The 12,716-nt window shown below is 40.0% G+C and overlaps 1 protein-coding gene across 14 annotated transcripts in view; it reads left to right on the top strand.

Annotated features, from left to right (window-relative positions):
• The window catches only part of PDE1C (phosphodiesterase 1C), a 369,737-nt gene that overhangs the window by 312,878 nt on the left and 44,143 nt on the right, over window positions 1-12,716 (top strand). For all 14 annotated transcript variants that reach the window (XM_084509312.1, XM_084509305.1, XM_084509314.1 and 11 more), the window contains 3 exons: window positions 2,727-2,828; window positions 4,173-4,293; window positions 7,214-7,295. In XM_084509312.1, the coding sequence (XP_084365438.1) occupies window positions 2,727-2,828; window positions 4,173-4,293; window positions 7,214-7,295 (305 nt within the window). The remainder of the gene's footprint in view (window positions 1-2,726; window positions 2,829-4,172; window positions 4,294-7,213; window positions 7,296-12,716) is intronic.

The raw sequence follows: 12,716 nt of genomic DNA, 5'->3' as shown, positions 1-12,716 counted from the left end.
AGCAGGTTATTGGTTGCATAATCACACAGTTTTCTTGTAACAAATGATTTTTATGTATCCAGCATGGCTGCATTCTTATTCTGGATATTATACCTTTAGTGAATATCAGCCATTGAAAATATATCCTTGAAGGTAGTGTTTTTCCTTCATCCATTAATTTCCATGAGAATCAAGACTTCAACTGGGCAAACTGGGCAAAATACCTCACAAAAGAGATATTCCTATTGGTTCATAGCATTGAGATCAAGTGATCTAAAGCAGTCTTTTTCTTCTCCTTTTCGCATGAATGCATGGGGATGTGAGTCCTTTGCTAGAATACATTTGCTAGAATACAAAGACACATCCAATGATGTAATGTTCTCTAAAGCAAAAAAAGTAAGGGCATGAAGTAATTATTCTAAAAAGCAAATAAAGATATTTCCCAGATGGAGATCAATGCAAGGCTTGGAAGCATTTAGATGTCAAGTCATCCAGAGTCTATCTATCTCAGCAATCAGTAGTAAAGATGCCATAAAAATTGCTTATGGGACTGTGCCAGATACCATGTTTTCATGTATCATCTGCAGGACCTTGGTTAGAAAACACAAAATCAAAGCTCTGATATTGGCCATAGGGCGAATTATTCTCCAGTGTGTGACAGTAATGAAACAGGAAATTCAATCTAGGCTTTCCTCTTCTCCAATTGTTCTTCCTGACCTTGCTCTCTCCACATAATCATATCTTTCCCTAATTCTAAAGGGGCTGTTAAAAGGCATGGACAAGTTATCTTAGAATTTGTTTTCAAATTTGGTAACTCAGAACTTTTTCTTAGTGGTAGGTTATGGGTATGAGAACATAGTAACTCCCTGGCTCCTGGCTGCTGGCCTCAGGAAAATGTATCTCTACCACAAGATGAAACAAGAAAATATAATAAGAAATATTCAAATCCTTAATTGGTTAGAGAAGCAACACAGCCAGATCTGTAAAGCAGACTTTGAGTCCACAAGAGATCTTCAGTTGAGGTGAACTGCGAACAAAACCCATTCCCAAGCCTCAATATTCTAATAGTCCTAGTGACCACTTTCACATGGTTGCATTTTTTTTTTTACCATAAACCCTTGACCTTTGTAGAAAGACACTTATACATCTTGATTTTAATACAAGTTCCTCTAATTTATCAGGCTGCTTGCAAAACCAAAATATTTAAAATATTTTCAAGTTCTTCTGGAGCACAGAAACTTCTGACAACCTTGTGGAAAAGTATAAGCGTTATAGATGTATTATATAGATGTATCCTAGGGAGGATGTATTGGTTTCCACATTAAATTAATATTTTGGTGTTGTAATCTTGTCTGTGATAGATCACACCTGCATTTCAGCCCACACTGGCTTTTACTTTGTCTCTGGTTTGGAGTGAATCTACTTTCTCTCCAGCTGTGGGAGTTCAGGTTCTTGGGTCCTTGTTCCACAAGTGTTTTAAGCTGCTGTTTGCAGCACTGCTGCTAAAAGGAACAGTTTCTCCTATCCTGTCTGGTTTCTTTTGCTTGTATTGACAGAGAAGTTTTTGCTGCTGGGCATGTACCAAACCAGGGAACTGACCAGGACTGGCAAAAAATAAGATCCCCATAAATTTAAACTAATTTGGTTTTCAGCCACCATATTGTTTCCTTGAATGCTGTTGGCTACCCAAGTGCCTGTACATAAGGGTGGGAAGAATGAGGGGGGTATGCTGTAGGTAGAGTGAGGCCAATCTTAATGTGTGTACAGAACTTCAGCGAGGCCATGTTATGTGACACCCATGGGACTGGGTAAGCACAGAGGTCTTGGGTCTCTATGCACTGGTGGCCTGGGGCTGGAACTTGAGTACAACCACCAGAGGCAAGAGAGACATGCTCAGAATAGACAATGTCCTTCATGAAAGATTCATGAAAAGAAAAATGGCAACTTTTATTTTTAAATGAAAACTGACCCATTTGTGAATCTCCCAACTCCTGAGCTGGTATGGTAACCTTGGGCTGTTCTTCCTATATTAACCCATGTGTATCTGAATTGAGAGAAATAGAAAAGAAATGTACATTGTATGCTAGAGCAGAAGTGTTCCAATATTTAAAAAATGTCTAGGACATCTACACTGACTTCAAAGGAATTTCGAGCACATCCTAAAACATTTGTTTAACAAAAATACATAAAGGAATAGCTTGAATGAGTAATATCAAGGAAGTAATGCAGGTTCTCAAAGGTATGTATACAGTATATTTACAAGGAAATGTTTTTGACATTCTGTTTTTCCTTTAGTAATATTAATAGCTATTGACCAGTTTTAGTCAACTGGATAGAAATCCAGGCTCAAAAGTTCACCTGATTTTAGGTGAACTAAAGGTTTCAAGGTTTTAAAGAATCTTTTTCCTTCCTTCTAAGAATGTCCTGTAAAAGAAATCAATCCAAGAGGTTTGTGCTTACTTGAAAAGGGAATGCTAGTGCTAATATTCTCTTCACAAAGATCTAGGATTTCTTTTAGGAAGGATTAGCCACCTGGCTTAATTTGCAGCCCTCCCACTCCTGTGTTTGTAGAAAATCGTTGATCTTCTTCCTGCTCCCAGAAAGAGGGATAATGGAAAGAGTGACATGCAAAGGCAGAAAAGCTGTCAATAATTTGTAGATAGACAACAAAAGAATCTGAAGTGTGTCTGATGCTGGTTTTTATGTTTCTTTTTCCTTGCTTCTCTCATCATGACGCCATCCAAAAGGGAGTTCAGAGCTCTGGTGATTGAGATGGTGTTAGCCACTGATATGTCCTGTCACTTCCAGCAAATCAAAGCCATGAAGAATGCTTTGCAGCAGCCAGAAGGGTGAGTCACTTCACAACACCATGCAGTGAGGGGCTGAATTTCAGCTGGTGCTTTGCCATTGTGTTTGCTTCAAAAGCACCTCTCCAGAGGCCCTCACTCTCTTTGATGTCCACATCAATTCTGTTTATGCTGTTGAATTTTGAATCAGTTCACTTAGGAATGGACTGGCATCCCTCTATACACAGGTCTCTATTCTGTGCTGGTGGACCAAAGTTGCAAAGGTTGGGATAAGCCTTCCTGGTAGTGAGTCTTTGAATATGACAGTAACTTCAAGGACATGATCAAGCTGAGTGTCCTCTATGTCTTGAGTATGACTCAAGGTTATAAGATCTGCAGAAATACAACTAATGCATTGCCCTTGTGTAGATGGTAGCAGATACCACCACTGCAAGGGGCCTGCTCCATAACCAGAGACAAGATGAAAACAACCTGATAGGCACCAAGGGAAGGACTGGAATGTAACAGATGGAGCATTGTGTGGAAGGCCTTGCCCATGGCAGGGGGGTAGGAATTTCATGATCTTTGGTACCTTCCAACTCAAACCATTCTATGATTCTTCTTCCTAGTAAGACAGTGAGAGCTGTAGTATTTTGTCTACAGCGCTTTCTCATAAAGCTCCTTTTACGCTGCATCAAGCTCTGAGTGATGGTATTTTTTTTCACTCTAGACACAGATCTGTACAGAATCCCCCAGAATTATACCTATATCAGACCAGAGTGTGGCTAGCCACTTTGTCCTCACAAAAGATATAGCTCTTCCAGGTGTATCAGGCAATCAAAATTTAGAGTTAAAATCTTAGACTACCCATCCAAAGAAAACATTGTTTACTGGATTCTTGGGCTAGCCTCTCAGGTTATAGTTTTAAGAAATTGCCAGTCTTTTGCCTTCTGTGGAACCAGACACAAAAATCACCTTCTGACCTCACAGTAGTTTTCTAACAAGGAAACATCTACCAGTTACTGTGTAGAATCACCAGCGTCCCTGAGATCAGATCCTGTTTACTGCAGTAAAATGGTAGAGATTAAATTATCTTCTGAGCTGCATAAAATGCAGCCCAGATGAAATGGGAAATGTAGTGGCTCTTCAGGCCTGATTGTGCAGGCAAGTAAGCCTAGAAAGGAGCTCAGAAAAACTGAACAAAGTTTCTCGTTGCGCTTCTTAATGTCTCTGTTCCAACAGGAATGGTATATGTTGGGGAAATAAGACAATCTTTCATAGTAGTCAGGTTTTAGTAACACAGGTATCACTCCACTAACATGGCCACATTTTCCTGTTTACGTGTGATTTTTGTTGTCATTCTCCACTGCAAGTGCAATTAACTTATTTGATCCTTTGGGTTTTCAGAATTGACAAGCCGAAAGCCTTATCACTGTTGTTGCATACAGCAGATATCAGTCATCCAGCCAAGGCCTGGGACCTCCATCATCGTTGGACCATGTCTCTGCTAGAGGAGTTCTTCAGACAGGTAAAGCTGGGGAATTTCCTCTGTGTTTTGGCAGCTCAGAGAGAGTATGTAGTGTTGGGCAAGGAAGTAGGAAAATTTGAACACAGATCTTTTCCTTCTCTGATTTTCTCAAGAACCTTCTAAGTGATGTGAAGCTTTTTTGTCTGGCACCAGTAGCACTGCCTATTAAGATTCTTGGGAAGCTAGTGTCTGATACACTGCCTACAGATAAAGGCATTGTCTGCCTAGTAGAAATTCTGACTTGGGAAGCTAAACCAGGCTAATTACTTTTATAGGTTCAGTATGTGTTTCTAAATAGCAAAAGACAGAATATATGATGTTCTGCTTAGCTGTAAAACCCTAGAAAACAGATTCAGGTAACTGTACTTTATAGAGCTATACCTGTATTTTTGGGGTAAATGTGAAAAATCCATTGCCCTTTGCATGAGGTGAATTGCCCTAGTTTATATCTCATAGTGGACCTCTGACTGACAGACTCACAAATCTAGATGAATCATTAAGCTCTGTGTGATAGTTATAAGCTCCCCAAGTGGCTAAATGAAAGCATGTAAATAGCTGCCTTTAAAAAAAAAAAAAAAAAAAGTAAAACTAAACGGAGTGCTTAGGAATGTATGTGATACTTTTCCCCAATATGAATTAGTAAACTAAGCAGAAAATTATGTGGTTTATTTCCCTCCAAAGTTCAATAACTTCATGTTTTATAGTAAATCTGAAAAAAGCCAATTTTTAAAAAGTTTTAACAAGTTTTTAAAATGGTATCTGCTTTTAAAGGCATTGTGGGAATGCCTTCTTAATAAGGATATTGCAAAAAATTGCTTTGAAACGAATCCTTTAATTTGTTTTTCAAACCAAGAATGGGTTTACTAGGTGGAAGTAGGTAAATCATGCCTTCAGCTGTCCCTGCATTGTCACATGGGAGACTCATGTAAAGAGGATGATCTTCACATACATTTTAGGGAAGACTTTACCTCTGGGCATGTTTATTCTTTTGTCCCATGTTTATTCTTCTATTTTAGCTCAGAAGGGTACTAAGTTTGATAAAATATACCATTGCTGAGTGCCCTAAAGATTTGTAAGGGAATTAAGATTAGCTAAACGTAAGATCACAAAAGCCCAAGTTTGGATCTGCTTTACAAGTGTAATAAAGACAAAATTATTATTTTATGTTTTCACAGGGATAATTTTCTTTCAGCCAACAAATCTTATGTTGTTTTTGAATGACAAATGTCTTCACATTTAGATAAAGCTTTATGTAAAACCTGCATTCTAGTTCCAAATTAAGACGCAGCATTAACTCCCTTTTTAGGAAAACCCTTAAACTTACCATGAAGTGTAGACTTAGGTTCATTGAAGTTATGTAATAGTAGGTAAATAAATGCATCCCTACCTGACAGCAGAAGAGCAACACACACTCTTTTCTGCATACAAGCTAAAAATTGCCACTAGCTAGAGGGGACCATGGGACTAAGAAGTTGGACTGGCTTCAGTTCAGGTATTTATTTTCTTACGCTCTTTAAGTGCAGATTATTTCCCATCCTTTCTGTTCTGTGCTTTATGAGACATAAAGCCTCACTTAAACCATGTTAGTTCAGTTCCCCAGCCCTGTTGGTTTCCAAGTATTCTGTGATGTGACACAGGTCTTCCTACATGAACCAACTGTGCTGTAAGTGTGAATGCTGCTTCTGAATACTTTTATATATATATATATTCAGCAGTTACAGTGAGCATGTCTCAAAGGAAACATCTTGTGTGTTTTACTTATGCAATTTAGCCAGCCATGAGGGATCTGCCCAAACAGCTTAGAAGTCAAGTATCTCTTTGAGCAGTCAGGAAGGCAGCTAGGGGCTTCCTGCTAAATAGAATTAGGCAACAGAATTAGGAGTAAGAGAAGACCTATGATTAGGTAAGAGCTGGCATTGAAAAATTCTTTCCTGAAAGACATGGCAGACAAAGTAATGGAAGGTTACTTTGAACTGTATTTGTGTTTAGTTTCTGTTTTACCTTGAATTTTGAACGTTGGACTCCTAACATAAAGCAGAATTGTGCCACAGTGGAAGAAAATTATTGTTTCACCCAAAATTCTAACAGAATTTATTCCACCATTTCATGTATGTTATATTAACAACAAAGAAAAGACACTTCTTATACCTACAGAAGTTATTCTCAGAACACTGGCATGATCTTCAGCACAGTTAAAGTGAGCTGCTGATTTAAGGAATTGATTCTCTAGTGTATATATATATATATATATATATATATATATATAAGTATATATTTAACAAGCTATTTAAATTTGTATGCTCACAGTGGATTACTGAAACTATGTCATCCTATGTGTCCTCTCAGCATAAAGCAATTTATAACAGACAATGTCAGTGTTTCCTTTGGACAAAAAAGTAATCTGCATTTGGCCAGCTATGAGTGAAATCCTTATCTGAAAAACAAAAAAAGTAATCTGCATTTGGCCAGCTATGAGTGAAATCCTTATCTGAAAAATGAAAAAAGGCATACAAACAAGTGCAAATCCTGAAAGATCATCCTGACACTGATGTTTTCTCTTGAAAGGTTTGTTCCAAGAAGTGAGTTTTGCTGTGTTTTCCAGAGAGCTACAGTGAGAAGTGTTTTTGTGCTCAAGTGGGTGTTTAATTGGTTCATGGAAGTACCAAACAAGCAGGGAAAGCTCTGAGGAAAGATTCAGTAGAGTTAAGATGCTCAATTTACAAACTTCTCCTTGTACAGCTACTTTTCCAGCCAGACTCAATTGTCCACGAATAATTTGTGTTTAAGAAACATACACACATATACAAAACCCACTTCACTAGAGAAAGTAAAATGTGTGGCTTTTACTGCAATGACCTAAGATATCAAAGTTCAGCGTGTCTTGTCTAGTTCTAATTTATTCTCAATTTTGTTTCTCCAGGGTGACAAAGAAGCAGAACTAGGGCTTCCTTTCTCTCCATTGTGTGACCGCAAGTCTACGATGGTTGCTCAGTCTCAAATAGGTATGTCCCTTTTGGTTCATCCTAAGATTCTTCAACAAACAAAACTTATTCTTCCCTGTGGGGCTAAGATCACAGTGATCATTTGAAACGAGGTTAAAGAGAGGAAATAATAAAGTGCAATGGTGTTATTTTCTCCAGATCAACAGTTCAAAGCTGAGGAGACATTAAATTTATGGTGATGGATCTATGCAGTAAATGAGTTATCTCTGATCTGACTGCAGGGCTGACTGCAGTGCCCAGTTACGACACTACTCTGTGGTTTTCTGAGCTGTGGATAAGAGGTGTGCATGGCAACATGTTATGATATGAGTATTGTTAGTGGATGTGGAAACCTATTATCAGTCCTTTTGATGACCTGGGCAAAAACTATTGCTTTTTTAAAATTTCGTTTATTCCTTCCACTTTTTCACTCCAATTGCTCCAAGCCAACCAATATTTTGTACTGAAGCGAAGCAAACAGCAAACCTTTTTCAACTCCATCCATTCAGAAGCAGATATCTTTTTACAGACTCACTGGTAGTGCTTTGTCTACCTCTCACAGAGTCAGAGAATCAGAGAATGGTAAAGGCTGGAAAAGACCTCCGGAGGTCATCTGATCCAACCCTCCTGATCAAGCAAAGACACCTAGAGAGGGTTGCCTGGGACCATGTCCACATGACTTTTAAAGATTTCCAAAGAGGGAGACTTTACAATCTCTGTGAGCAACCTGTGCCAGTGTTCCATCACCTGCACAATAAAGAAGTGCTTCTTGATGTTCAGACAGAATGTCTCATGTTCCTGTGTGTGCCCATTGCCTCTTGTCCTAGCATTGGGCACCACTGGCAAGAGCCTGGCTCCATCTTCTTTGCACCCTTCCTTCAGATGCTTATAGGCATAGATAAAATCTCCCCGAGCCTCCTCTTCTCCAGGCTCAACAGTCTCAACTGTCTCAGCCTCTCCTCATAGCAGGGGTGCTTCAGTCCCTTGATTATCTTGGTGGCCCTCCTTTGGACTCTTTCCATTATGTCCAGGTCTCTCTTGTACTGGAGGCCCCACAACTGGACACGGTACTCCAGGTGCAGCCTCACCAATGCTGATTAGAGGGGAAGGATCACCTCTCTTGACTTGCTGACAATACAACCTAATGCAGCCAAGACTACCCTTAGCCTTCATAGCAGCAAGGGCACATTGCTGATTTGTGTTCAACCTGGTGTCTACCAGGTATTCTAGGTCCTTTTCTGCAAAGCTGCTTTCAAGTTGTGTGGCCCTCAGTGCATACTGGAGCCTGGGGTTGTTCTTCCCCAGGTGCAGGACTTTGCACTTCTCCCTATTGCACTTCATGAGATTTTTGCCAGCCCCCTTCTCCAGCCTGTCAAGGCCCCTCTGGATGGCTGCATGGCCCTCTGGTGAGTCATCCAGACCCCGTGTTTTGTGTCATCTGAGAATTCACTGAGGGTTCACTCTACCCTACTGTTTCCTCCAATTATTGAGTGAAAAGTGGGAGGATATGGCAACAAGTCTGATATATGGGGAGATGTCAAGAGGAGTTAAGTGAAGTAAATACATTCAGCAGGCTGGGAGCATAAAAAGAAAAATTTTCCAAAAGAAAAGGTGGATTTGTGGGTAGATTGTTATACCCAGAAAGCAAGTGAAATAGAGAGGAGAAGAATGTGATCAAACCTTGACTGGAGAATAGAGTATGAAGCAGAACAAGAGAAATATAATGCTGACCCTAAAAATGAAGGAACTGAGTCCAGAAGCAGGAAGAAAGTAAATGTATTCAATGGAAACAAACAAAAAATTTGAAGTATGAAATTTCTCAGCTGTCTCCTGAGCTGTAAAGAGCTGGCCAAAGAATTAAACAAAGATATTCCCAAACTTAAGAAAGCTCAGATGCACATCTGTGCCTCAGAGCTGTTTTGTTGTTGTTGTTGTTTGTTTGTTTAAAATTATTTCATTGTTGCTGTTAGGCAAGCCATTCTCTGAGGGGACTCCATCCCAGATTTTTGTGGCTCTAAAAGTTTAGGCAGTTCAGCCAAGAATCTGAACTTGAAAAGCCCTGCACAGGCCTAGCTTAGTTGCCAAACGTGTAAGAGCGTACCCCTTCCTAACAGTAACCCAAAAAAGTGGGTATAAGTGTACAGCACAATGCAACTGCTGAGGTAATTTGTGTTTTGTAGTGAGCTCTGTGGAGGGAAGCAGCAGCAAACTTTGAGAGTTAGTCTCGGTTAAAACCCATATTGAGGACGTCTGGGCAGACTATACCAGCTGCTGTGCTATGGGAGAAGACAATCCCTCTTTTTCTGGCTCATGTGGAGGAAAGGGCATGTAGAGACATCTCTTTCATACTGGTTCTAGCAGCTTTCAGTTATGTCCCTCACTCCTTACAGAGAAGAGGAGCTGTGCTTCCCATGCAGCCCCTTCCACATCCTGGTGTATGGTTGCAGTGTACTTGGAATACTATTTGCCTTGTTCTCTTCTGTTATGCTTCTTTGTCTGGAAGGCCAGGAGAACCAAGAAACTTCTACACCGATGCACCTTGTGTCAAGGGGATCGAGTGCACCCTCAGTAAGTTTGAAGATGACACCAAGTTAGGTGCGTGTGTCGATCTGCTCGAGGGTAGGAAGGCTCTGCAGGAGGATCTGGATAGGCTGCACCGATGGGCTGAGGTCAACTGCATGAAGTTCAACAAGGCCAAGTGCCGGGTCCTGCACCTGGGGCACAACAACCCCAAGCAGAGCTACAGGCTGGGAGATGAGTGGTTGGAAAGCTGCCTGGCAGAGAAGGACCTGGGAGTATTGGTGGATAATCAGCTGAATATGAGCCAGCAGTGTGCTCAGGTGGCCAAGAAGGCCAACGGCATCCTGGCTTGCATAAGAAACAGTGTGGCCAACAGGTCTAGGGAAGTGATTGTCCCCTCTGTACTCAGCTCTGGTGAGGCCGCACCTCGAGTACTGTGTTCAGTTTTGGGCCCCTCGCTACAAGAAGGACATGGAGGTGCTTGAGCGAGTCCAGAGAGGGGCAACAAAGCTGATGAGGGGCCTGGAGAACAAGTCCTATGAGGAGCTGCTGAGGGAGCTGGGCTTGTTCAGTCTGGAGAAGAGGAGGCTCAGGGGCGACCTTATTGCTCTCTCTAGAGGTACCTTAAAGGAGGCTGTAGCGAGGTGGGGGTTGGTCTATTCTCCCATGTGCCTGGTGACAGGACGAGGGGGAATGGGCTAAAGTTGCGCCAGAGGAGGTTTAGATTGGCTATTAGGAAGAACTTCTTTACTGAAAGGGTTGTTAGGCATTGGAATGGGCTGCCCAGGGAAGTGGTGGAGTCACCATCCCTGGAAGTGTTTAAGAGACATTTAGATGTGGAGCTTAGTGATATGGTTTAGTGGAAGACTTGTTAGTGTTAGGTCAGAGGTTGGACTAGGTGATCTTAGAGGTCTCTTCCAACCTAGATGATTATGTGATTCTGTGAAGCCACTGCAAAACTGAGGATGAAATAAACCATCACCAAGATAATTACACTTATAAAAGAGGCACTCCATCAGTTTGTAAAGAGAGATATATATAGTTAAATATTGTCACTATACTCAGTTTGTGCAGTTTTGTCATCCATTAACATTAATAGGGCACTGCCTATAAATCTTACTTTCTAACATTATAAAGTTTTAATTTCTCAGCCTGCTAAATATATTGGCATTATCTTTCTGTAACATCTCTTTTATTAAATCAAAAACTCTTACATTTTCTGCCTATCCGCTGAGGTAAGGCTTTCAAAGTTGTAGGCCAGATTCTCAGAGAAATAATCTGTGCTTATTCATTTATTTATCGGATTAATAGCCTGAACAGATTGTTCCCTGGAATAATAATTACTGCATTTCTTTGTAAAAGTTCCTCTTGAATTCGAAATCATGCCATTATCTGTAGCAAGCAGCCTTGAATTTCTACAAATAAAAACAATCTGTCCTTTGTGAAATGAAATGGTGCTTTTGGCTCTGAAAAGGGCAGATCCTAGAAATCTTGTTCTGGGGGCTTGGCGAGTTTGTAGTTGCTTGTTTGTTGCTCAATGGTCAATTGGGCAATGGGCAAGCATTTTTATTTAAGAAAGTTCTTCACAAATGAAGACAGAAGGCTTTGCTGTATGCACTCTTTCCATGAAAATGGAGCAATTGAACAACCAAAATTTCCTCAAAAGAAAGAATGTCTCATTCACTTGTTGCTTAAATTTGTAAAGAAATTGTTCAGTATTTAAACTCATAATTTAAAAAACAAACATAAAGTAACGAACCTTGATTTAAAACCAACTAATGCTAATGACTGGTTGATCATATTTTTTCTTCTTCAGTAAAATGGTTGAATTACATATTTCTGTACCCCAGTGAGGTACAGAAGACAGGAGATTTCTCTGTCCAGAAGTCAGGCTGCTGACCGGAGTAGGAGAGGCACAGAGTTTGGAAACAAAACCAGGCCCAGACTTGTATTTCCACACAAGAATATCAGGAGTTAAAACATCTCTGTCTATCTCAGACTGTAGCAAGCTTGTTTGATGGGAGATCAGCCTCTCTTGCAGCTAATAAATGTAGCAGCATCCTTTTATTTTTGTCCATTGACTAGAAAGAAAGAGAATTACAGCTTCAGAAAACATTGAATAAAGACTGATGAATGAATGATTCTGGTTTGTTTGTTTTGAGATGGGCTTTAGGAAAACTATTTTCTAGTCAGTGTTTGCCGTGGTGGTGTTTTTAGGTGGATTGAATGAACTCTGCGTAGGTGCTTGGCATGACCTCCTCAATGTGATGTGTTAATTAGTAAAATCATCCTAGTCACTAGGATACAGAAATATTTACCACACTCATTCTATAGACAAAGAAGTTGATGAATAGGTCATTAGCATTAGCATCAATAGGTTTTAAAACCCAGGTTCATTACTTGATCTTTTTATTTTTTATTTTTAGTTAGCAAACTAAATCACACTTAAAGTACAGTGTCTTCAGGTAAAAAGAAAGACTGGGGTGGTTGTGCTTGGGAATATGATTTAAGTTACATAATTACTAATAAAGTCCCAAGTTCTGTTTCTATGATAGCAGACTGTTTCCGAATTTTATTTTAATTCCTATTTAAAGATAACATAATAGAATAACTTATTCAGGCTATAGAGGAAGAAATATCACACACACTCTGCTTCGGTACAGAGATAATTATATTACCCTTGTTTCAGTGTTACCATAAAAAGTTATACATCTTCAAGTTTGTTCACCTGTTGTCCCTTGTGCAATGTCTGCCTGCATTTGTTAATGAGATGCAAGACTTCTCCCAGGGAAAGCTCGTTTCTTAGATCTAACACTTAAAACTGGACTTTGTTTTTATGCATGGATGGCAAGTATCTCAGTAACTGGATCCCACCACTCCATTGCTGAAGTTAGTGACAGTCATACACATGATATCAGAGAT

This window comes from Aythya ferina, assembly GCF_964211825.1.
Source record: "Aythya ferina genome assembly, chromosome: 2".
Lineage (NCBI taxonomy): Eukaryota > Metazoa > Chordata > Aves > Anseriformes > Anatidae > Aythya > Aythya ferina.
Note: the sequence above shows the minus strand (reverse complement) of the source record. Positions and strands in the feature narration are given on the sequence as shown.